The sequence below is a fragment of the Sphaeramia orbicularis genome, chromosome 10 (genome assembly GCF_902148855.1).
Source record: "Sphaeramia orbicularis chromosome 10, fSphaOr1.1, whole genome shotgun sequence".
In the NCBI taxonomy this organism is placed as follows: Eukaryota; Metazoa; Chordata; class Actinopteri; order Kurtiformes; family Apogonidae; genus Sphaeramia; species Sphaeramia orbicularis.
The window spans coordinates 31,855,795-31,882,778 of record NC_043966.1 but is presented as its reverse complement, the minus strand read 5'-3'; the positions used below and the strand labels follow the sequence as shown (position 1 = coordinate 31,882,778).

The 26,984-nt window shown below is 39.8% G+C and overlaps 1 protein-coding gene across 1 annotated transcript in view; it reads left to right on the top strand.

The window, feature by feature from the left end:
• The window catches only part of nlgn3a (neuroligin 3a), a 122,188-nt gene that overhangs the window by 25,841 nt on the left and 69,363 nt on the right, over positions 1 to 26,984 (top strand). Inside the window, 3 exon segments of the mRNA XM_030145985.1 lie at positions 123 to 182; positions 7,361 to 7,420; positions 17,848 to 17,997. Coding sequence (XP_030001845.1) covers positions 123 to 182; positions 7,361 to 7,420; positions 17,848 to 17,997 — 270 coding nt within the window.

Sequence of the window (26,984 nt, the reverse complement as noted above, 5' to 3'; positions counted from 1 at the left end):
ACTGGGAATAGGGGAGGGGGGGAGGGTGAAGAGGGGTCTGACTCAGTCTGAGTTGTTGCATGTCACATGCGATCTTTTCCAGAGCTCGCTGTTATTTTGTAGTTTTTTCATTCATTTTACAGTCAAAAGAATATCCAAGGAATGTGCCAGGAAACCCAACAAGAAAATGTGTAGAAAAGGAGGTATGTAAAAAAAAAAAGCCAACACGGAACGAAAGAGAGGATTTGAAAGAGAGAAAGAAAGAGCAGAGTGATGGGTGCATCCTTCCAAAGCCGCCAATATCACCACCTATCAACTCCCAAATCAAAGTGCTAATTGGGATGAACATGGGACTTGTGAGTCAGATCAACCTTGACATGTGTGAGAGATGAGCGAGTGGTTGTGCTGTGCTACATGTGTGTATGTGTGGGTTGTATGTGTGCACGGTGTGGCTTGGTTTCTACTACGAGTGTGTCAAGGAGTACAAATCTAGGTCCCTAAATAAATCATGACACTTTGTCAAAAAAAAAAAAAAAAAGATTGTGATGTCTAAGAATAAACTGCCTTCATTTATTTTGACATGATTGTATGATTTGTTCAAATTGAAAGTGTAAGATTTTTAATATAAATACAGCTGTTGATTAATTCCGAAGCGAGAGTGCTACTTTGAGACAGTAGAGCATAAAATTTGACTTAGTATGCAATTTTAGTCATGTTTCAGGCTGCTTTGACAGCACTTAGGACACCATGTTATTGGAAGTATTTGTCAAAGACAATACCTGAAAGCATCTGAGCCTCAACCGCTGATTCAATTTACACTAAACAGTTGAGAGCCACCTCTTAAATATATTATTCACAATTGTTCAAACAGGGGTGTGACAACATTCATCTATTCATGTGGCAAATATGGCAAACACACAGCAAAAGACTGGATTTATTAGTAGAAGCTAAAATCTGACTTTTAGTGACAACAAAGGGCTAATTTTCATAGCTGCCTGCCTAAAGGCACTTCACAATCTTACAAGTAGCTTTATGACTGTGATCCTGAGCGTATCTTGCTCCACAGTAAAGATCCAGTTTCAGCTGTGAGGCCTCTGCTGTTGATTTCCATGGAGGCAGGAAGCAGCTATTGGCTTCACTCTGTGCTCATACATTCTGCGTTGGTAAACCAATTTTGTTAGAGACAGACTGGCCCTCCAGGCACTTCTGCTTCTGAATTAGTCCCAGTTGTGGAATATACACAGAAATATCTCTTTAATATTCCCTTTCCACTTGGAATTTTTCAATTATCTTCCCCATGTTTGGTAATGAGAAAACAGTTTATCATAAGTTTCATATGTTGGTTTTGTGACACACTTTTGTGCAGAGAGGTGATTGTTGTATAGTTCTCTGTTGCTATAAACACAGAGGTTGTCAGTCTCACTGGAAAGTCTTTTTATTTCTATTGCACTTTTTTTTTTAAACTGCTTCTACTAATCTTGGCTTATGTTGAATTAGCAGTGCAAATGAAGCATAATTTATCCGTCTTAGGCAATGCAGAAAAGCAACCTCTGAAGCATACTTTGGTTTTGGTTAAATCTTTCCAACAAGGAAGTTTAAGTCTTGTGAATTGGCAAATACTTTAACAGTTCATAAATTCCCTTATTAAAGATTTTAATTAGTGTCACTGCAATAGTAAGATCTGTTCCACAGAGCTGTAAATACTGCAGGGTTAAATATGTGTTCTATTTTTTTTTTTTCATTTCCATTTTAAAAGTGTTCAATAGGCTGCATTCCTGTATAATAGAGTCATACACACTGTGCATCTTCAGTAATAACTATGTTTCCATTACCTTTCTAACAGTATCTCTATCTCTATGAATGCCCCTCCACTGGACTAAAAGAGTGATTAATATCCAGAGAGAAGTATGGTATTTGACACTTGATAAAATGGTTGTGTGATTGTTGCCAAGCAACCGTATGCAGTTGTGACAGCAGCAAAGTAAATGGTACTCCTGCCTAGTACGAAACACCTTTGTTGGTAATGCTGATGTCTATCAAGAGAGAAAAATGCACCACTTGTGATCCTTGGAAAAAGCATCAAACTTATAATCTTAGATTCTTGGATTGTGTAGCGGAAGAGGTGAGTTTGCAAGGAATTATATGATCTGAAATAAGTGTAGATCACCATCTTCAGTGAGATACAGGACAAGCAAGTGACAAGATATTATTATAGAATTTGGAATCTTAAAGGTTAATTAGTGAAATTGTTTTGCAGGCAAACCTCCTGATGCGCTGATATAAACAATAAGCTCATTAAATGGGGGAAAGCTCTTACAACTCATGGCAGTACCCTTACTAAAGTGAGAACCCTGATTCTTTCCAAGACAAGTTGACAAGTGGATGTACCTTTCCTTCAGTTTTGCTGATTATTCATGGCTGTGCAGCTAATTTAGCAAAAACAACAATGCAGTTGTCCTGAAATGTTACATATGAGTAAACCCTCAATTAGAGACCAACTCTTGTCGTTCCTTATGGGACTAAAGCACATCACTTCATGTCCAAGATGTCTCAGCATTTACTCACTGAGGTCATGTGGAGGTGGTCTATGTGCAAGATCAGCACCGATGCCCGCTGCTGTCTTTGAAGTGGCCTTATACTGAGCACACAGCGCACAGAGCTTAAGACACTGGCGCCTTTGCTATATCAGTCAGTCATTTTCTCTGCTCTGAGTCAGAGTGAATGGAGTGAGGAGAAGGGTAATGATGTGCAGGAACATAGCTAAGCACTATTCAGACTCAAACAGTGCTAGACTGGCTCAGGATGGGTCAATTTTGTGAGGACAAACCCTGATGAGGTCAGTCTTTATCTTTAAAAGAGGTTTACGTTGTTAAACTGATTGACAAATTTTAAAAGACATCTGTAAAGTTGCGTCCTTTTGATGAGACTCTCATTGAAGCGGACGATTGGTGATAAGGTGCACTCATTGTGCCGCGTCCAGCATGTTTATATTATATTCATATTATTTTCTGTGGGGCTTTACAGCTCGTCTCTTTCACTGCTTGTAACCTGGCTGTAAAACCTGTCCTTAGAGTCCTTCACACTAGTCTCTCCGAAAAGCTTTGCTTGTGAGAGACAATCTAAGATCAATTCCTCTGGCTCCTAAACTCACCCTCATCATGGGTCCATTTTAGATAAGTGCAAAATCTGGTGTATGTTTTGGCTTGATTTAGACCAGTCAACTATCATTCCTATGCAGGCCTCACAGGCCGCAGGCTGCCATGTGTTTACAGACCGGTGCCAGTACTGAACAGCCGATCATTGGCCAAACCTGTAGATTAACTACTGCTGCAGAAACATTGGACATTGTTTCCTTTCACCAGATGACCTCCAGATGCTAGAGAGCTGTAAAAAATAAAACAGTGAAAGAGCCCCAATCCTGGTTAGACTATGTCTGGGCCATGGCAGACAGTAACACACCATGGTAATCCCGTTGGTTGGCCGACTCAGCCCTGCCTCAGGGAGGGAGGGGCTCCTCCCTGGATGCTGCCGAGAAAATCTGCACGCCAAGCAGACAAGGCAAAAAACTTTCCAAGAAGACAAGAACAAATATTGCCTTGTGTGACTTGAACACACAGCAGATGCCCCCCTTTGTTCAGTGCAAAACTACTGCTATGATCTGTTATTACCATCTATCTGGGACAGTTGATGACCCCAGTGAGTGAAGGCTGTAGCCGGCCTGTGATGGATCCAGTCCAACTGACTTGAGATGCAAGACGCGACCTAAGCAGGAAGTTTCTATTCAGAGGCCTCCTGCTGCTTTGCTGTCCAGCTTCCACGGTCAACCCAAGGCTCAATATCTCTGTTCTGTTCTTTGTTTATCCCAAAGCAAAAAGGACTGAAGGACACAGTCTGTGGAGGCTGTACTTGGATTTAGCTTCTTGAGTCTTAGTTTTCCCTCATTCGTAGCCATGTTTTTATGGCAGCATGAATCAGTTTGTACACAGTTTGTAGACATTTTTCAGTCTCTTACAAGCGCATTGTTTAATCAGCACTTTTAAACATGTATTTGTAAAAATGTTAGTGCTGTCGGGCAGGGACATTCATCAGAATCCAAAAATCACAAATGCTGTCCTTGTGTTAGTATGCCTGCTCAAACTCTGTCTAAAGTATCTGTGCCATTAAATATTTAAAACATCAAAATTAATCTTTGATTTAGAGTATTTCTGGCTATAAAAAGCATGCATATTTGATTAAGGTGAGGCACCTATTTAATGACTGTTGTCTATCAGGCTTAAAAGGCTTAAAGCCTCATGAGTCTGGATTGTGTTATGATATGAGTGTGGTTATTAGTAGTGTTATTATTGTATGTATAAGTAATGACATACTGCTCAATATGGTGAATTAATGGTTTGCTAGTGCAAGTTACAAGGATACCGAGGTGTGTTAAGTAGCCTCCACCCTAGGTCTCTGTCTATTGTCTTGCTTCACAACAAGTTGGTTTCCTTTTTTCTGTTTTATTTCATTTTGGGAGCAGCTGAAGCGCAGTGTGAATTTTGGCTGTCCTTTACAGGAGGATTACAGCCTCCTTAACCTTTTAGCTGCATTCTCCATCATTCTCTCTTATGTGTCCCTCCCAAGCTGTTCCTTAACCTCTACACTGAGAGACAGATTGAGAGAGATGGAGATAGACAGAGAAAGAGGAAAAGACACAGAGAACAAGCAGGAGGAGAGACAGGTAGAGAGACGGATTTCAGCACCCTGAAAGAGAAAAATGGCCACCTGAGGATTACAGACTGAATATAACTGTTCTAAATTGTCAAGGCTGCAACATTTCACATTTCACTAAGTCCCTTTCCACATTCTGACCTTTCTGATATTTAACTCCAAGGCTCATCTATTGTCAGTGAACCTTTTTCCAGGAAAGGAAAGGCAGTTAACATTCAGCCTTTCTACAATGTATTGTGTGAATTGTGGATTCAGTCGAGAAGTCTCTAGAGTCAGAGCACTCTCTTCATCTATGTGTGTGTATGTGGAGGAGGCTACTGTATGTGTGCATGCTAAGGTTTGCATTTCAATTCTGCTGAAATGTTAAATTTCAATATCCTTTATGTAAGGAGAAAGTCCATCAAATGTCGTCTCTTTGAACCTGGTTTGATCTATGCAACAGGTTTTTATTTTGCTTGTCAGGTAACATGAATAATACCTGTTATTCTAGATGCTGCCTGTCATGAAGTGATGCTAATGCCGACTCCAGGGGTCCGGCAACACATAGAAATGCTTCAACTCATTTTGCTATTGTTTTATTTTTAATGCCATACTCTTACTGCATTGTCATTTTAAAACACTCAAGGTCAAATATAGGCTCGCTTGCTGAGTCACTGAAAATGTCACATTTGCGGTTCCTGTTATAGATCCGGCATTTGACACACAGGCTCACAGACAGCTCGATCCAAAGTGACAGAGTTTCCCTGTCGACACCTGCCATCCAATCTATGCCTGTCCGAAGCACTATCACTCAATAACCTCACTGTTACCACGTCAACAAAATTGTGAGTGCTAGAATCACGGTAATTGCTAACAAGCTGTAAAGAAGGCTGTTAAAACAGATTAAACGCCATTTGTGCTGATATTCTTCGAAAATATTTTTTGTTAGTGTCCAGGAACGCTAAAAGATTTCTGACACTGAGACACTTCCTACCAAAACCTCTCAGAAAAGCATGTATTCAGGCTGATATTACGTGAAACAAGGCATCTTTCTCATGACTTTAAGTGAAACTGTGTGTCCATAAAGAATTGTGTCACTGTAGCCAAAGCATGCGAGAGCATCTGGCAAAAAAGCAGAGGCTGCCTCAACTAAGATGGAGAAAAAAATCCAACATTGTATGGAAATGTGCTGCATGAGGGAAGGAAATTCAGGACATGAAATGGCATGTTCCTGGCAGGACACTTTGTGGATGACTTTACAATTTTGGAATATTGATCAGTGTAGCGATCAATTTATTTTAGAGCAGAAATGCAGCCTCTACATTACAAACTAATTTAATGTAAACTATGCTGTGTTTTAGCATCTAAAAAGCTTCCAGTGGCCTTACTAACTTGTATTCCATCCATTCCCCATCGACCAGCCCTGTGAAAAAATGGCAAAAACAATGCCTCATGATTCCGATTAAACATTAACATGCATTGAGCTCGATGTACCACAAAAACCCCAACCAATTTAATCATCGGTCTTTTCATGATGCGTTGAAAGTGAAATCAAATTCTGCCCATTATAGGGGCATATCACAAAGCTGCACTCTCAATATTGTGTGTTTTTAATAGATTTATAAATGGTTTCATACATTTATATTCCAGCCAGTGAAATTACATTGGCACTCGACACACCATTTACATTTACACCAAATATCCCTGACTGTGTAGAACACTATCACTATATTTGTACGTGGCGTCTAGAGGCTCTTGAGGGGCTAGATTTTCATACTAACATGAATCACGAGGACAACAGCACATTATCTGCTATCGGGGGCAAAGAGACAAGCTGAGTATACATACTCTACATGCAATCTTGTGATTTATTCAGATGTTGGTACCTCTAGGGATGGTGCAGGCCTCTGTGCTTAAAACACTGTTCATAGATTTTCTTCTCATTTCCAAGTTGTAGGATGTTACATTTTTATTTATATTAACTTTCAACTCACTGCTCAAGTTCGTTTTTAATTTCCTTTGCATATTGCAAAGATAATAGGAAATCCTTGAGTGCGGAGGCGCCTATTAAACTTAAACTTGGTTCAAAAAGTAATTTTGGAATCTGGCTCAGAACCAATCAGTGAGAAATACTGTATTACTGCATTTTTCCCTTTCTTTCTTCTTTCTTTCTTCTTTCTTTCTTTCTTCTTCTTTCTTTCTTTCTTTCTTTCTTTCTTTCTTTCTTTCTTTCTTTCTTTCTTTCTTTCTTTCTTTCTTTCTTTCTTTCTTTCTTTTCTTTTCTTTTCTTTTTTTTTTTTTTTTTACATTTTTAATGATCCAACAAAAGTGTTTCCTTTCTATACTTCAACACGTCGTTCTGAAAATGCCAGTGGTGTATGACTCTGCTCCAAATGAGATATAGGAACAGTGTGGTTTTATTTAAAGTTACTTCCTGCGAGATGTGTTTTGATTTTCACTATGGTTTAAAAATATTCAGTAATGTTCTTTTTTCTTCTGAATATGCTCTGTGTGCTCATATAAATTGTCCTTTTACAGATTTTTAATGGGAATCTTGTATTTACATTAATGTTGTTATTATTATTGTTCATAATTCTCTGGCTTTGTTGTTGAATTTTCTTTTCTATCTTTGTTGCCAAATGTGCTGTTTTGAATTTTCTGTGCCTCTCTATGTCTCTGCTTGCTTCAATAATAGGGACCCATGCAAAAAAACAGAACGAAGATTTATCGGATAACGACGGTGATGAAGATGAAGGTATTTTCCATGGTGAACAAAGATGGTGCATGATTTCTTCTAAAGTTGTCACTGTTTTCAGATCATTCCTGGTTTTATTTATTTATTTTTTTATTTCTAATTGCAAGTGCAAACATCAAGCAACACTGTCATATTATTATATGTAGAATAGTGTTGTCTTTTGAAAGTGATCAAATGTGTTTCAGTGATTGTCAAGTCTCTGTTATAGATGTGTTTCTAAATTTACCCACAGGAGTAAGTGATTGACATCAGAGGTAGATCTAGTAATAGTCAGTCATTTCAATATCTTATGTAGTGACTTGAACAACAGTTATTACAAGGGCAGCAGTGGCGGTGAGAGCCCCTTGTTAAGGTGTGGCCAGCGGCTGCATTTGTGGCGATAATGGCAGAGGGAAAGTGGAGCAGCAGTGTAATATCAGACTGTTCACCAGGTCTGCCAGCAGATTTAGATGAGGAGCGGCAGTTCAGGACTGCTGCTGGAGAGGATTAGAGGCGAGAGGTGTAGAAAATGGGAAGTTGCTGCTCAGCAATTGCATTGTTCACTTTCCATATTTATCTTGGGATATTCCTGGCTCAGGGTGGATCTCTGCCGAGATTAGAATGAGAGACGATTCTTGTGCTGCAACAGAAACGGCTTAAGTCGCCGAATCTAAATCAAACCCTTGATATCGCCCCGCCCTTGTCTTCCTTGCCTTGTATGTGTAGAGCAGGTGATGCAAGCATGATGTTGGGTATCAGTTAAAAGTCTTTGAAGATTGAATGTTTTCACAAGCATTGGAAAATCAGATTTAGCTGTATGTTTGGAGATAAGCTGTTTGGAACCTCAACACATGTTTAGGGTATGTGGACCATTTATGTGACAGAAAACATAAGGCATCAAGCAACATTACAATGTCTTTTCATTTTATTTGTTATTGGAGGCAAATTGCTGTGGATTCTGTTTTGGGTTTTAAACCCTGCTCTCTCCAGATGTTTGAGAGCTTGCAGTGAAACTCCTTCCTCTTTGCCAATGGGGTCTCCTCTAAAAACGAAAGCCTCACGCTGGCCTTGATCACAGAACAAGAAGCGTTGCCATGGCTCCACTTTGACACACAGGTGTTTCCTCATTCAAGCCCAGGGCGAGCTGTTGCAACTGAAGCCAGATTGCCTTCAGTCTGTGGCTTGAGTTTGTGTGTGCATGTGTATGTTTGTCTTCCTTCGAGCAAGCCCACATTTGTCAGTGTATGTAGCCTTAAGTCCGTTCAAAATTGCTGACAAGTGCCGATCCCTTTGTCTGGCACGTCTTTGCATGCGTATACAGTGGCTTGGTCTCCAAGCTGTTGCACAAGACTAGTCTCACTGAAAATGTGACAAGTCTATTCTTTACCAAGCGCAACTAATGCTATTTACCGAGCATCACCGTAGAAGCACAATACAGTCCCAGCAGAATCTCTGCCACAGCACTGTAACTAATGCATGTGTGACAGGGTTGGCCATCAATCCCTAAACATGATCCACACGATTTTCATTGTCCTTGAGTGTGTCATTTTTTAAGTGTCGTAACCTGACGCTTAAACCAATGTTGAGGGACTCCCCCTCTGTTCTGCTGTAATGCCCACCAAAGAGAACTGTTTAAAAAAAGATATTCCTCACTAAGGGATGGTTCAGTACACTGCACAAACCACAAAGTCCTTGTAAGCTGTCGTATATACTACTCCTCTCACAAGTGGCTGTACTGTTATTGTGAGTAATAACCATCTCCTTGTCTACAGTAAATGTACTGCATGCATTACCAATGAAAATCAAACATTTGTATTCAAGTTAAAGGCCAAGACACACCAGAACGTAGGCAGAACTTCCTCTCCCTCCCTCTCTCTCTCCCTCCCTCCCTCCCTCCCTCCTTAGCTGGTGCACCTCTTATCCACATATTCTCATTCAGTCCAGAGAGCTGCTGTCTTGTCTGGTCTCTCTAACTCCCTCCATCTCGCAGTCTGTTCATCCCAGCATTACCATGCTGTCTCAGTTGGCAATCTGTCTATCCAGGGCTAATTCTCTCCCCTGCCCCCACCCACCATATTTCAGCTGCCCTCCTCACTGATATAAACCTGTTCTCAAATTCTAATTCAAAGAGTTTCATTACAATAATAAAGGATTTCTACATTGCCAAAGAAAGGCGAGTATCATACAAAACTGAAGAGTAATATATAAATCTCAATTTATATAAATATGAGAGTAGGGGAGCAAAATGAAATATTTAGCGAGGAGTAAAGTACTTCCTTGCTCTCTCTCCCTCTTTCTCTTTCTTTGTCTTATATATTAAATATCACTGTAAAAAATATAACTAACTTCTATCATGTTGTACACAGTATGAACACAACATAAACTCTATGGACAAAAATACCAAGAGACATCACAGCTACAGCTTGTAAGACTTGTCATTCCTGTTGATTTGACAGATTATCATGACAAAGACATTCAGGTCAGTTGTTGTCAAAAATGATCACTGTAAATGTCAAGTCAATACTAAAGTTTAAAGGCTGATTTTCTGAAACTGTTAGTAACCCACAGTTACGTGTGGTTTAGAATTATAATTTCATGAACAGAACATGACAAATAAATGCAAATGTAGAGGCAGAACATTTAAAACTAGAAGAAGAATCATAATATTAATAATCAAAATAATAAATCAACTTTGAAGTAATTGTATGTAACATTAGATGACTTTAAACCCTAAAGATGAAATACATTTTAATGCAACGGTATTTATTAGAATCTAAAATTATATTTTGACATTTATCCATTTCACCCTGTCGGCAATGAAACTGAATTCAGTGTGTCCCAATTTTTGTGTCAGTGTTGTGTATTCATATTTTCCATCTGTTCTTCACATTCAGGTTGCAAAACCTTGGAAAAAAAGGCGGAACAGGGACAACATAGGCCTAATAATGAGTTAAAATAATGAATAGGGCCAAGGATTGACACCAAATGCATAAGAAAATTATTGAAATGTTTTGGAAACAAAGTTCTTCAAAGAAAGATAGGAATGGATTTGGATATTAAGCCCACTCTGGTACATAATATAAAAACATTTTCAAAGAAATCAGATGGATTCATTGTATGATGTATCCATTTATTTATTGTTTTTTATTCAGTGCATAAGGGGTGATGACGTAAGACCAAGATCTATGATCCATCAAGCAACACCACATCCAAAACCATCATTCATTTATAGCTGATACAACCACATGGGCTCAGGTTTTCTGTGCCAAACCTTTCTCAAACACTGTAATGCAGAGTGACATTCACAAATGCCAGTACAAACCTTACTGAGCCAACAGAAAGCCTTATGTTAATGGTGTCCAGAAGCACGGTTGACCTCCCTGTCCTCTGAGGCATCTGGGATGGACCGTTGCACAGTGGGAGCATGTATTGTGGTTTTCCAGGTTTTCCATTGGTAGAGATGGAAAAACCCCATATTTCCCATTCCAACTTATTCATCAATCTGTTACATGCTTGAATGTGACGAATGGATGTATTCTCACAAGCAAAATTAAAATTACCGGACAAAACATGAAATATGCTATTTTATACTGTTTACAGTGGAATACATATCGAAGCAAAGTTTAGTTTAATAATGTATTAATTTGCATTTTCCATAGTGTTCTAAGTACTTATTCCATGGAGTTTCATTTGCATTTGATTTCTGTTTTCTGTCCTCAAGGCTCTCCTTCTTGGCTTTCTTTTTCTGTTCTTGCATCCTCCTGTCTGTCCTTTTGGCTGTCCACCTGTCTGAGCAACAGTCGTCCACCTGGGACCTCCAAAGTGCATTCAGATTCTATACACCATCCCTTCCAGCACCACCACCCATTGTGTGGGCCAAGTTGCTGTGATTTACACCAGTCTACAATCAAGACTCAATTTTACAGAGGCTGTTATTGCACTGTAAAAAGGGAGTGCAAGCTTTCAGTCACCTACCTGCTGTTGTTAGATAAAGGTGGGCATGTAAATAGAGGAAGTGAGGCTGTGTAGGAGCTAAATCTCCCAGATGGAACATGGCAGTAGTGCTGAGGTACGGTGCCCAGTTTTCAGACAGGGAGAGGGAGCTGTCCCCACTCCACCTCTAGAGTGTCTCGCGCCACTGCCGCCTCGGTCCTCTCCCACTGATGTAAAATAGATGTGTGTGTGTCTGCGATTTGGCACTTTGAGACTCTCACCATAATCAGGAGGAATGCTCCCATCCTGTAATAGTGTGCACATACTCAGACATAAACACCCACATCTATTAAATCAGTGGAGCAACACACATATTTGTGCACATAAACAGTGCTTTCATCCAAAATCTAGAAGGAAGCAGCACATGCAAGCACACACACACACACACACACACACACACACACACACACACACACACACACACACACACACACACACACAGAGTAACACACATACTTCTACCCACCCCCAGAGAAGCTCTCCATCGTTGCCGTGCCAGGGAGCAGAGCTGAGCTCCACCTGCCTGGGTATTACCATTAATTCCATTGCACAGGCCTGACTGGATCCCCATCCAGCAAAGCCCTCAGCTCTGCTCAGACAGCCTGGAGAATGGTGAATTGACAGTAGGGGCAATTCACACACCATTCTCTCCATTCTGCCACTATCCTATTCTGTCTGATGTGGCAGGGATGAGGAATCATGCCCCTTGAAGTCCATTTATGCAAAGATATTTGGAATTCTGGTACTCAGCTTCTTTGCAAGATAAGCATTGCTGCTAATGGCTGATCCACAAGGGCATCATTTGAGTTATTTCAAAGGATGGTAAAGCCAGAATGTTACTGTCATCTTTTTTTTTTCTTTGTCCTCTACTCTTGAGTGGCACAAAATAATTGGCAAGGCAAAAACATGCAAAACATGCTGCTTTTGAAAACTCTAGAGAATAGAACAAGAATGGAGATAGGCTTTGAATTAGTTCACTGAGGGACTTTGACTCTTTTCCTTATGCAGCACCACACCATGTCTGTGAGGGTTTGGATAGTATGTGCAGTTCTGTAATATGTTTGTGTCCTCAACAATTCAGGGGATTTTACAGCGTAACGTCAGCTTATGGGGCTCACACCAAGGACAACAGGCTTCCCTGGAAGACTAAAGGGCTAGTCCTCTTTTGCACTGGGAGCAAACGGCTGTCTTTGAGTCTTATGGATGACAGCACCTCTACTCTCATCTAGATCCAGACCAAAGCTATAGGGAGCTTTGGTTAATAGTCTTGCAGGCTTCATACTATTTCTCCCTTTTATTTTACTCAGGTTGTGCTTGTTTCATCTCTCCTTTCACTGTATTCTCTCCTCTCCTCTTCTCTTGTCAGCATCACATTTAACGCACAAACACACCAGCCAGAGAGAAAAAAGTCACCTTCACACAAAGGTCATTTCTGCCATTACATTTACTGACGTGATGTCAAAATTCAGAGCAGAGACACACTCTCACATACACCTTCTTTTCATATTCCCTTTGCCAAGTTCAGAATTTCAGACATGCATTACTTAATCTAATAAATGTCAAATTGTTGTAGAGAACCCTGTGGAGTCGGACTTACTCTACCTCTTAGGTTCTATTCATTTTATGACATGACTCCTGATGATGTGCATTATGAAGAGAAATTACTCTCCGAGGGGCATATCACATGATCTGCAAATGAAAAGATTTACATTTGCACTAAAATATATGCACTATATGGGGTGTTTGCAAATGTGTGTTCAAATTCATGCACAAATACCAATAAATTTGAATACATGTAAAACAACTTTACAAATGCACACATCACAACTTGAATAAATATTGTTTTAAATACTTATTTCCTCTTCAGCTTCACAGAGCTGATACAGTTTGACTTCAAAAAGCTCCTTGTGCAGACGAATGTCTAACAGTATTTGTGACAGTTTTGCATTTATTTACAGATTGCTAAATATTTGTGCACTGATCATCTGACACGCTCAGATCACATTACATTTGTGTGTGGAATTTTAGATGCTTTCCACGGTCCCAGATCCTCACAGATCCACAAATGCATTCTGTGTTTAAATGTTGGTGGGAAACTGGGGCAGGTAGGGTTTCATGGGATTCATGTATAATTTTGAAGTGGAAAAGACATTTGTTCCAAAGACAGACACTTAATAAGTCTGTAAGAATCTTAAAATTGCATTGGTGGTCTTCACAATCAACTGTAGTCGTTAAGGTAACGTTTGTTCAGTGTTGCTAGGCAATTCTAAGATGAACTCTGCACCGAAACTCATTACATGTAAATAACATTTTCTGATGTTGCTTAAAATATTGAGATTATAACTAAATTATGAATTACTATTGCAAATTACTGACCGCAGAGCATGAGGCTATTACTGCTTCCTCCTGCTTATTTACATTCATAGGGCAGCCCGCTGTGTAAGACACTGGATGTAACAAAAGCCGTACTCAGCGAGTTTGACTTAGAACCACATTACACAGTAAACAGTTGGTAAATGTATGTTTTCTACATGAGTGATGAGCTGTTCTGTCTCTAAAGATCAACATCTCTGTCTCTTTAGAAAAACATCTTGCCAAATGTCCCACTTTGCCACCAGCACTCAAATGCAGCATGCAGAATATGCGGATCTTTGTGGAGCAAAGACCGTGAAACGAGTCAAAATCCTCCAACAAATATGACATGCATGTCAGGTGATCCATAAACATGCATATAACTACCAGTAAATAAGTGCAAGGGGGTTGTCACAAATATTTCTTGACATTTGTTTGCACAGTTAGCGTTTTGAAGTGTAAAATAATCTGATGTGTGAAACTGAAGTTAAAAATCTGTATGTAAAAAATAAACATTTGCTCAAGTTGCAATGTGTGCACTAGTAAAGATGTTTGATGTGTTTGAAATGTGTTGTTGTGTAATTGTATGAGGACTGGAACAAGCATTTGTGAAAATTATGCACAAATCAATACTGTACATTTGAAAGTGTTATTTTTCATTATTAGATCATAATATATCTGTAACCATTTACAGACTAAGTTTTCTCCATAATGCAGGCTCCAGTGGCTTAAAATAGTAAGACCTTTTTTTTTTTTTTTTACCCTTTTTTTGTGGTCTTCTTTCCACTGTGCTCTGCAGGTCCAAAATAGAAAATTTGTTACTGTGTGTTCCTTCACTTCAGCCGTTTTTCCCTCCGAGGCCTAGCAGTAATATTAAGCAGACATTCAGTGACATTCAGAATACTGACAGTGACTTGTACAACCGCACAAGCTGCTTCAGTGTAATTACATTGCCTGTTTTGCAAAGAGCTTCCTAGATAAAGTATATGCAGTTCTTAAATGTGAACATGGCCAGTAATGGACTTGTTATAAGTGAAGCGTGAAGCTTGGCCTGACAAGAGCTCTACAGTAGGGTGCATGTCATGTCCTGCCACATCAGGACATTGTCACCCATTCCCCCACCTCAGACCTCACTGATAGCCGCTGACAGCCACCATGTTTCACCAAGTGTTGACACAGTCAATGCCACCGACACTTATCTCCACTCGCCTTTGTCCCGTCCCACTCACGGGTGTCAAGGCCGGTTCTGGGGCGCTTAACGTCAGATATATGACTGACTGTTTTCAATGGAGTAGGAGGCAAAGGACGAAAAAGGTTGAGGTAAGGGTGATAGAAAAAATAAAGTATAGTGGGAAGGAATGTGTGCTCCTAGGCCTCCTGGTGAGTTTCACTTGCAGCAGCAACACTTAGAGGCACAGCTCAGCCTGAGTTATGCCTCCCACTGACACTCCAATCAGTCCAGAGCTACTGTGATGCACCTATAAAAAGTTTTTCCATGTGCATTCTGCTAAAATTCATGCCTATTTGTCGGCGAAACTGTCCCAAACTCTTCACTTTAGCCAGTGTGAAATGCAGTGAACCGAAGATCGGTTTATTAATGTTGTCACATAATGATTGTTTGAATTTACTGTTTTGTAGCTGCTGCATGATCTCACTTGTATTGTTGAAAAAATATGTGAGACATACTGTGTTACATGAATTATCTTTCTGTTCATTTCACTCTCCGGTGCACATCAGCTTTCATCTACATTTCATCATCCGTATACATTTTTTTTCCATCTTCAAATCACAAGTTTATTTGCCGTTTTTATTTGTAGCTCACTGTGCATGGAGTTCTGTTGTAAATAAACCTGTATGTGCATTAATGAATATATTTCTGTTTCTTTTCTAGCACAGAGCTCTGTGCATTTGGAACCTTACGAAGATACAAATATGTGTGTTGATGTAATGATGTATTTGCCTTGGAGAAGTAGTGAATCAGGAAATAGCTTTTCCAGGGGAGCTCTACTGAGTCACCTGTTTCACCAGATTAGGCCGTGCTGCAGCTCAGATGTGGATGTACAGCATGCATTATTATTTTTCACTGTAAACCAAGGTCCAGTAGGGATTTGTTGCATGTACATTTTCTACTGACACAAATCAGTGTCATTGAGTCCTATATCACATCTTTGTGACACTTCAGATCAAGTCAATAAATAGATTAGAAGAAGTGGAGCTTCAATGTCTTATATTGCTCTCCCAAACGGATTTAACTGTTGTCATGGAGACACGATGTGAATCAACAAAAGAGGTGACTGATAACATTGACATGACTAATCTCTTTTTCTTTCTGCCTCCTTTTCCTTCTTCCCCTTTGCCTATTTTCTCTCCCTCTTCTCTCTATGTATATGTGGCCCATTTCTTTGACTAGCTTGTGTAGGATATCACTATGCTGTTTCTCTCTCCGTCTAACCCTTTTCCTTCTCTGACTATACCTTTCATGCCTTCTCACCCCATGCATCCCCTCCTCCTCTTGTCTAAGATAAGTGTGTGCATAGAGAAGTGTCAGCTATAAATCACATTTCACTGTGTAGCCTTCTCAGATACCAGCAAGATAAAGAAAGTCATAAATAAGGGCACGTCATATACAAGTTATTGCTTTGCTTTTAAATGTAATGGGGCCATGAATAACAAATGGATAGTGGAAAAAAAAGTGTGAATCAAGGCTGAACTCTGCTATAGAGGTTAAAGAAAATGTGTCTCTACAAAATGCGTTTAAGTAATTGTCCTTAATGTTAAGCATGCTAATGTAATAGGCCACGTAACAACAAGCAGCGTTTGTAGATGGATACAGATTGGACTGTGCAGGATGTGGTCCGCGATTAGCTGTTCTTGAGGATTTTGAGTTTTGGCTCTCAGTCACCATAGCAACCAGAATACAATACCACCCTTTTAAATCTGAGCCCGTTGCTTTCTTTTTCTGTCGTTTCTTTTATATTCTTTTTTCCTGTCTTGATTCTTTTCTCTCCTCTTTCCTTTTTTCTTCTTTTTTTCTTTGTTTCCTTCCTTTCTTCCACCTTTTTTTTTTTTACACACCATCTATTTGCTTTCTCTTTCTTTTCCACTTTCTCTGTCTTCCTCACTCTTTGCCCTCCCACCCCCATCTCATTCTCACCACTCTCAGGCTTAGGGGGAAAAAAAAGAGAGAGAAACAGGGAGTTGGACAGAGATGGAGGGAAGGCGGGAGAGAAACAGGGAGAGACAGGGGAGAGTCTGTGAGTGAAAGCGATACAAAGTGAGGGAGGGGAAGGCGAGAAGCTACACAGAAAGCGGGGGGAGCAGGAGTGAAAATGAGAGAGAGTTTCTTGTCTTGTCTCCCAGCTCCAGCTAGCCAGTCAGTAATTCAGTCTATTCCTCAGACAGAGCCTTTTTTCTTCCCGCTACCTCTGGATGTGCTTTATCTGGCTGAAGTGTCGCTCCAGCTGGGTATCAAGCTCTGGTTCGGGAATAAAATAAACAACATTTTACCAAAACTGAAGCACGATTTTAACTGGCAACGATGCCACGCAAGACCGTGCAAATAAATTGTTGCACAGAGATAGGCCCGTGTAAAAAGGAGGCACATGGTAGCATTGTGTAATTAGCTGGTGCATTTTCCCTATCACTGTCAAGCCAGATTAGCCTTCTCCCTGGTTAGGAGATGTGTCAGAGTACCTCTCTTTTTATTCTCCCTAATGGCTTCCTACGTGTCTATATTGGGAAGTGGGTCTGCTTCCTGGAAGGCAACACAAAACCAAACACATCCCTAATAGTTTAGTTTATAAGAGGTAAATGACAAGCCATAGTTTCAGCAAAGACGGCCAATTATGATAATAGAGTTGAACTCACTATAATGAGTGGGCATTCATTTGTTTCTCATAAAGTAGATATGAAAGGATATTGTTTCTGTTCCCATTAGTAGGCCAGCAGACTGTATCCTTAAAGCTGGTATCTGGGAGGTGACTGTCAGCTTGTCTGTTTGTGGCGTTCGCCCATTATGTTCTGTATCTGCTGTATCTGAGCTGACCCTTGATAGGACTGAGTGGACGACAATGTGAATGTGTTAATGATGGCCACTCTTGCAGACATACGAGATACTGGAGCCAAGCCCGTGATGGTCTACATCCACGGAGGATCCTACATGGAGGGGACGGGCAACATGATCGATGGGAGCGTCCTGGCCAGCTACGGAAATGTCATCGTTATCACTCTCAACTACCGTGTCGGAGTCCTCGGTAAGCATCTTTTCCTCTCTTTTTCTTTCACCTCCTCCTCCATCTTCAAGGACATTTTTCTGGGCCATCTTTGTAGGTCGGCTTTAGGTGTAATGAGCGCTGCTGATTGTCACATAAGCTCCAAATGAGGCAAAGGGAAGAATACAGCACAGTAAATACACGGACTGGTTCCTGTGCTTCATTTCAATGTGGTGCCCGTGCATCAAAATCACATTAATTGAGTGTGGGTTTGTTGTTGTGACTGTGGTTTGGAATAAATTAAGAAATTATTGTAATGAGTTTGGAAAAAAAAAAATCATGAGATGGGCGTGATGCTGGAGAGAAGAGAGTAGAAGAGTCTGTTAGAGAGCGAAGGGTTCTCTCTCTGAGTTGCGGTTGGTTGCAGATTGACTCACACAGCTGAATCCTCTTTCAGACACTTGTGTGTGTGTGTGTGTATGTGAGAGAGAGAGAGAGAGAGAGGTAGCAGAGAGGCAGAGAGCGAGCGAGAAAGCAAGGGAGAGAGAGAGAGAGCTCCATGGAAACAGCTGCAGCAACACAAAATGGAGTTTGTTAGCACACTACCCAAGCTTTGTACCTATTCCATCCATCTCTCTGACACAGCTGATTTCCTTCCCCACGCATTTTTTACATTTAGAGTGGTTGCGTACTGACTACAAACACTTTGAATATAAAATGAAATTTGCATGTTGTTGTTTGCATTTGTTGGAAATGTTGCCTCAGATTTAGAGTAAATTGGTGGCAGGTGTTAAAACAAACTGATAAAGCTGGAGCCACCGTACCCGGAGTTTTTAAATCAAAAACAAATCCTGCAAAAAGACCAAAAATAACAATTTGTAAGAGCATTTCATCTGAAGTGTAAACTTAATAAAGGCCACCAGCAGAGACAAACAAAAGTAACTTTTGGAAATAGTGGCAAATTGAGAAGTTAGAGCCAGATATGTGCACTTCAGAGTCCAACACTAAAGCCAAGTTTGTTTTGTTTATTTAAGAATAGCAGAGTTAATAGTTGTATATAAATGTTACTCAAAGACAGAAAATATATGATCAGACTTGGATGAAAGTAGCATAATTATAGTCATAGCAATGCATGTGAAGTGCAAGGAGGCGATGGAGAAGGAGTGCTGTTTTATCCTCCAGGACATTGAGATGACTGTGTTTGAGTCACAGTGGAACAGCTACATTCAACCTGACACAGTTTTTTTGATGGAGATGAGAGCGTTATAGCGATCGATTTTGCCATCAGGATTGCTCGCCTTGAATGTGCCGTGTTTTCCTCTGTCATTTTTGTGGAGTATCATTTTGAGCGTGGTAATCAGCCTTCAGCGTGGTAAGGTAGTGGGTGCTGTAGCTGAGCTCTCTGCCTCCGCCGCTGGTTTAAAGCATGAGCACGTAAGCCTAATACAAATTCATGATCATATTTCTTTCATGGCACTTCAATTATGAGTCAGATGTTTCTTCTCTCGCTGCCACATTTTGCTAAATGTCATTCTACATGCATGCACATACACCCTCCAATGCCATGTACGAATAGCCTAAGAAAGTGCACGTGCTCACACATTCGTATTTGCACACACAGTAAGAATAGATACACATGCACAGTGACAAAAACACAGAAAAACAATGCACACACTACACAACTGTGGCACAAATACAGACATTCATGCACACACACACATACACACAAATCCAGTACACAAAGCAGCTCTCTTAGTGAGCTCCCCAGCAGCCATTCTGAGAAATGAGCAGGGAAGAAGTGATGCATGTAGTCGAGCGATAATGTCCATCGCTGTAGCATGGACTGATAATCTCCCCACGGTACTTTAAACTGTTATTACAGACACACTCATATAAACCAAATAAAACCAAGGCCAGAGAGAAATCAGACCATGATGGGCCAATTAACACTAAGCTGTCTGAAGATTTTCAGTCATAAAGTGCGAACTGCAGTATACTCAGAACATGACAAATTATAATTACATGTCTTCATTTTGTTTTTGTTTGTAGTTTTTATTGAATATGGATGCCACTAACAGTTTCAGCGTTAATCTAGTTTAATCGGTATTAAATGGAGTAGATTAACTGTTGGTATTTGACACTTTACAGTTGAACATAACAGCACTCGTAGTTCAAAGCGGATACTTGCAGTGTAAGATCAGGTCATCGGTAGGAAAAAAAAGAGAGAATACTCTGGGTTTTGCTTCTCTCAAGTACTGTGCAGCAGTTCTCCTTTTATTTAAATAATGAAAGAACGCAGGGTAAAAGCGTTTTATGTAGAAATGCAAATATAAATAAATAAATAAATAAATAAATACATATTAATGAAAAAAATGAAAGCTCTTTTAATTAGGCTGCTTAAAGGGATGAGGGAATAATGGAGGCAGAGAGAATTAGACAAGATAATGAGTTTAAAGTGAAAGCAGACAACGCAACTCAAACCATGCTTTCTGACACTAATGTAGCTCTCCCGTCGTCCCTGAGCAATCTGAATGTGGCATTAATAATGCAGTAAACACCTTTGAAACACACACAACAATCTGAATATTTAACTCATTTCACAGAAACAATAGGCCTAAACTATTAGGCAACAGCAGCCCTCAGTAACAAATCTGGGCTAAAAGCATTTTTAATACAGAAACTGAAAAACATTATCATCAGCAGATTTCAACAAATTGGAGTGCACCAAACTTTTAGAAATGTCATTTATGGATGTTTTATTTATCCTTTTTCCCTATTCATTTCATGTTCTTATGCTATTCCTGCACTATCCCCAGTTACTGCATTATAGGACATTCAACATTTCACTAAAATATTTACTGAAAGATGGTGCTCAGTGCATGATGAAATGCAGATTTAGCATTTAGTTTAGTGTTTTCCAAAACATTATGGGTAAATCCTGTTATAGTATGTAGTGTATATTGCAGCTACAGAGTTCCACAGTGAAATATAAACTGTGAATACACTCACACATAAAAAGTGGGAAATGGGTACACAATACTGTAGAAGAAGGACTAACACGGAGGAGGGTTGGACCATATTTTTCCCTGAGTAGCCACTAGTCCTGTTCCAATTAATGAGGAGTCCACTAAGTTTCTAGTGCTGTTCTATCATCCCCCTGCAGCTCTTCGCCTTACGCTGCTGTAATGGTAATTATTGCTTCAAAGGGTGGACCACAATTCTCCTGGGGCCCCATTTGGAAACTTTCATATCTCAACCTTTCACTATTTAGATGAATGAGGATTCATTTCAGATTTAATCTTTAATTACTTATTGACCTACCACAGAATGATTATCACTAGATGAGATATTGAGAATATAGCTGTCATGTTAGCACTTGTCACACTTGGGTCAGGGACTTGAAGAGCAGAGTTTGTTTACAAGAGGAGAAGTGTTTGGATTTATTCTCATTGATCAGTGTGTGTGTGAGAGAGAGACAGAGATTGAGACTTAAAGTGAGTGAGACATTGTGAATTTGTGTCACAAAGTGTCTGAGACTCGTTGGCCCACGTACGTGTGTGTGTATGTGGTCTGTGCATACGGTGGGTGTGCATGTGCCTGGTTGCCGCGCCTCTCTAATGATGTGTAATGAGTCCCAGTCAGAGGGGAGTATCTTGTATCACTGCTCTTTACAAATATAATTACTCACTGGCTCTCCAGAGCATGTCAATTTCCCAGTCCACTGGGGGGGGGGACTTAATTACTAGTTTCCAAATGCATTAAAAATTAACAAAGGCTGCCTCTCTTGCCAAAACCCAAGGTGAGACTCCTCTCTCCATCAAACGCTCTGAAAGGAGACTGGTCAAGTACAGTCTGTAATTGTACGAAGAGATTAGGAGTTTTCACCTCTGACAGGGTTTATTTGTGACCTCTGATGTCTATCTCCCATATCTCTCTGATCACAGCCATTTTATGGCGCCACCATCACCATGATGGACTGTCACCTCAGTTTATCCCAGTTATTCAACACTTCAAAAGAATAGTTTTAGATCCAATCAAAATAACCTCAGCCTACTGTAAGTGCAAGCAGCGCTCTCAGCAGCAGCGCAGGTGATTTCACATTGATTTGTTGAATTGCCAGAGTTATTCAGTGTGTTGTAAGTGACTCTGCCTTTCTGTGCTGCTATGTCCTTCCTCTAAACTAAAAATGGTGACTGCTGGTAACTCAGCCGAGGACTGGGGAGAAAATGCTACTTAGAGCTGTGTTTGTAAAGCAAAATAAAACCTTTTTTGGTGATATTTGACTGCAGAGTGTTATTTAAGGACACATGGTGACTTCCACTGAGAGTTAAGTAGCATCCTGTCTAAGAGGCTGTTGATGTTAATTAAGCAATAAAACCAGTAGATGTTATGTTGTAAATTCAGAAAAAATATTGTGTCTGTAGGGCAATACAGCGGTTAGCAATTTGTTAGCAATATGGCCACACAGAAAGAAGGTCTTGGGTTTTGGATTCCAGCGTTGACCTGCATGGGCCTTTGTGTGTGGATTCTCTCTAGGTATTGTCCAAAGACATGCACCACAATAGGTTAAGTGGCCAATTAAAATAGTCCATAGGTATGAATGTAAGAGGGAATGGTTCCAGTTGGATTAGTTCATATCAGTGAGTGCCTAGTTGCCTCTTAATGTGGACCCTCTAAGAACTTGTTTTCTTTTGTACCGTGGAGTTTTGTCAATATATCGCTGTATACATTCGAAGATGGTTGAAAGAAATGAGTAAGTGAATGTAACTGGATACCAAGTTCTAATTTTCTAAATACTACTGTTGCTCATCACTAGATGTAATTCAGTGTAACTCTGTGGTCAGTTTAACAACATAGAACCTACTTGAAAAGTTATCCCAGTGTTATTGTAGATGTATCATCCCTTTAAGTAGCGGTCAGTGGGATAGCCCACATACTAGGGGTGTGCCATCTCAAGCACCTCACAATTCAATTTGATTACGATTCAGGGTGCTATGAGTCGATTAATCAACAATTATCACGATAATAATGATTATTACGATTATTTTGATTTTCGATGCATCTTTTTTCCCCATTCAGGATTTTTTTTTCTCCTTCTGTGGCTACTTCATCCTTTTAAACGAGGTATATTTGTCAATATCTATAAATTCAAGTAATCAAACAAATTTGCCTGTTATCTTTTATTTGTTTAAGACCACTGAATGATCCAACATATTTTCCACCAGGGAACCAACAGGACAAAGGTAGCAGTGACATATACAGCAAAAGCTGCTCTTATTCACAGAATAAAGATTTCTAGTTATCTGCAAAACATTTGCTGTATCAAAAGCAATACTTTTCAAAAATATATACCTATTAACAGTACAAAAGAAACTTTGATGGAATGAAGTCCACATTTTTTTCAGAAAACAAACAACAAAGTGTCTTTAGAAATAAATAAGACTTATTTCAATCAAAAGAGGTTTTCATAGATTTCTGTACAAGTCTAATAATAAATAAATAAATAAATAAATAAATAAATAAATAAATAAATAAATAAATAAATAATTGCTTATTTAGTTTTTCTGGCCCCTCAAAAGCTCCCCAGGAACCCACTTAGACTCTCAGACCCTCCTTATACACATGCTTCGGTAGAAAACTGTAGAAAACAGCTCATTCAATCTGAACCAACACAAGTGCTGCCTTACTCAGTCATAATAAATAATATCCAAACAAAGTCCTCAATGAGCAGCAGAAATCCCACAACAAACGAAATATTTCACTGTCCACTATCAAAGCCGGCATCACATGTCAGAGTTGTCCTACATGCTTTTGGTCTCATTGTACAGTTCGGGAACTTCCTTCAGGGCCAAATACTTTCGGTGTGGAAGTTTGAATCTGCGCTCCAGTGTTCACATCAGAGCATGACAGCCCTATTTCCAAATGCTAGCTTTTAAACCCGCTGTGTAAATCTGACGCTCTGTGACTATAACCAAGCAGTTATAGTTGGTTTTACTGTGGTCCCCCTGGTCCATTCTTTAAGGCATCTGGGCAGCATGTGCCACTTTTATTTTCCTGCCGCCCGCTGCAGTTGTGTTCCTGTCATTTACTAATTATGAAAAATAGTTGTTTTTGAATATTCATGAATTGTTATCGAATTGTCATGTATTGCATCGCAATGAATCTAATTATTGATGTATTGGCAAACCCCTACCACATTCTGTACATAACCCAGGTGGTAATCAATGGTTTCACCGCAGCAAGAACAGCTTTATTTTGGCAAGTGCTTTTAACGTACGCTGCTGGGTCTGATGAAGCCGATGTTTGTACAATATACTAACCTGACAATAATAGCTTTGAGAAAATTATAAGTTATTGTTGTATTTTTTTTCTTTAACTGAATCTTAATACAAAATATCAGCACAAACTACAGCTTTCACAAAAATAAATACACACCTTGCTAAAAGCAAATCACAAACAAAACACTACAACCTCCATGATCTTTGGTTTTTAGACATGATGACGGGAATGAAAATGGATTTTGTTTTTTGCTACAAGTTTTTGTTCAGGATATAATCTGTCTGACTGGATCTCATGTGTCACATTGGATGCCTGGGATCACAAAAATCACTCTGTGAGTTACAACAGAATAAAATTTGACATGACAACCTCCTGTGTGGCGAGGGTGAATCGACTTAAAATAAACCCTTCCAATAACACGAGCCTTCAGTAAGCGTTCCCAGTCTCAGTCATTTTGGTTATCATCTGATATATGAGCTTGGCGCTGAGCAGAGGAATTTTTAAACAGTAGGTGGAAGAAAAAGCGAAAGGAGAGTGAGTTCTCTTTGTCTTCTATTATCAGGAGGGGAGCTGAGATGGATATTTACTTGTTTTCATTGCCATTTGGATGAATTCATCCAAATTAAGCAGAGAACAAAAACATTTATTCATCCTATTAATGTCAGGGAGTGAGGGATTGAAGTAATGGTTTTCATGCTCCAGTCTGCAGCAGCTTGTTGATGCTGCTCTCCTACAAATCACTGTCAGGAAATTAACTCTTAAGCCGCTCTTGCCAGACGCTCTGCAACAAATGTCTGGCTCTGCAAGACAGGACCAAGATGGGGCTATTGTTTCTCTGCGCTCGTCTTCACCTTCCAGAAAGTAGATGTTTCCTTTCTAACTTTAAACTGCTGAAAAGTATTGATTAGAGCTGAAAGGGGATAATGCTGAATAGGACAGAGCCCCAAGAAGTAATGGAGCAGTTGATGTTAAGCAGCATTTACACAGCAGGATGTTGAATCTTCTCTCAGGTTTATGTTTTCAATATAGAGTTGCTCAGATGTTTATGGGTTTATGTATGCATTCATTTTGATTGTATTATTTCTAGTAAACATTGCTGACGTTACTGCATTTTAATAGCAAGCTCTCATTTACTGTAATTGGCTATGATTGGCAGAGTTCACCCTCCACCCCATTAAAGGAATGTGTCATTTCCATAGCTGGAGACTTTCCTGATTGAAAGAACGCAGTCCGTTGTCGAGGGAGTGGAACCAATCAAGAATAATTGTATTTTCACACACTGATGCAAAAAGTCCAAAACCTGGAACCAACCGGGTTTGTTTCATTGGATTGCCTTTATGAATATTAAACTCAGAGGAATAGGAAGCTTTAGTGTGTGGAATCTAGATGTATCTATTTGTAGGAATGGAGTGTAAAATTCACAATTATGTTTTTATTAGTGTATAATCACCTTAAAATAAGAATCATGATTTCATTAGACTGAGCTTTTTACACATTACTGTATATATATTAAGCAGCCTCTCTTCCATGGAGCTGCACTGCCATGTTTCTACAGTAGCCCAGATCAGACAAACTAAACACTGTAGTGAGAACCTTTTACATTTTTCACCGTAAAGTCTTTAAATGTAAAATTAATTTGTTATCTATATTATAAAAGCCAAGTGGCCTCTGTTTGAGTGTGTGTGTGTGTGTGTGCTTTATAATTGATAAACTGGACAGAGCTAGCCTTTGCCATTTGCAGTACTTATGTATTTTGGGTCAAGGATCAGACAGGCCAAAACAGCTTATTGATTTGACCAATACTTTTGGAGTTATTAGTTGTTTTTAAAATTACAATGGGCATATAGTTGGCCCACGGAGGAGTCCATTCACAGCCGCAGAAAAGGGCAGGGGGGGCTGCTGGATCTGGATCAACGGAACCACTGGGACACAACGGGAGAACTGGGTCCAGCCGTGATCACACACTAACAAGGTCAGTCTGGTTCTTACTGTGGCCCAGTTCCACTCCACCGATCCCCAGTCTGACCTGGCCCGTTAACTTCCCCCTCTGGACCATAACAAGGTGACAGACGTTCTGTGCACACTCCGATCAGACGGTCATGTTCTATCCTGTGTAAAAGTCTTATGCTGCCTTCACATGCTACTGGAAATAGTAAAACTCACTAACCATCATGTTCAGTCCCGTGTAAAAGTCTTATGCTGCCTTGACAGACTGTTCAGTGCAAACTCCGATCGGATGGACCGCAGTTCAGTGGATCCGGACACAAGACACAATAAAGAGTCACAATAAACCGTCATGTTCAGTCCTGTGTAAAAGTCTCTGGTCCACGTTGATGTCAATACAAAACAAAATAAGGGCCATTCTATTTCTTCCTAATCTGTGTGTTACACCAGTAAGCTTAGCTCAGCTCCCCATTTTATCAACTCCACTGCTTCTAGAACCTGTGCATTCCCACGGGTCAGCGCACTAGTAAGATTATATTATTACATATGAATTTGTCATGAATAAATATTAAAGTACTGAAGAGTTACTGAGGTTAGAAACTCTAATGCAATTATTTCAACTTGTAATCCCTCACATTGCTCATTACAGAAAAAAAAATCACATTTATCTTACATATGGCCATATAAATAGACTGATATTAGGCTAGCACAGGCTGCATTCACACTTCCAGGCTTACTGCTCAAATCTGATTATTTTGTTGTACTTTACATTATTTTTTAGATGTGGCCAAAATCCGATTCCACTG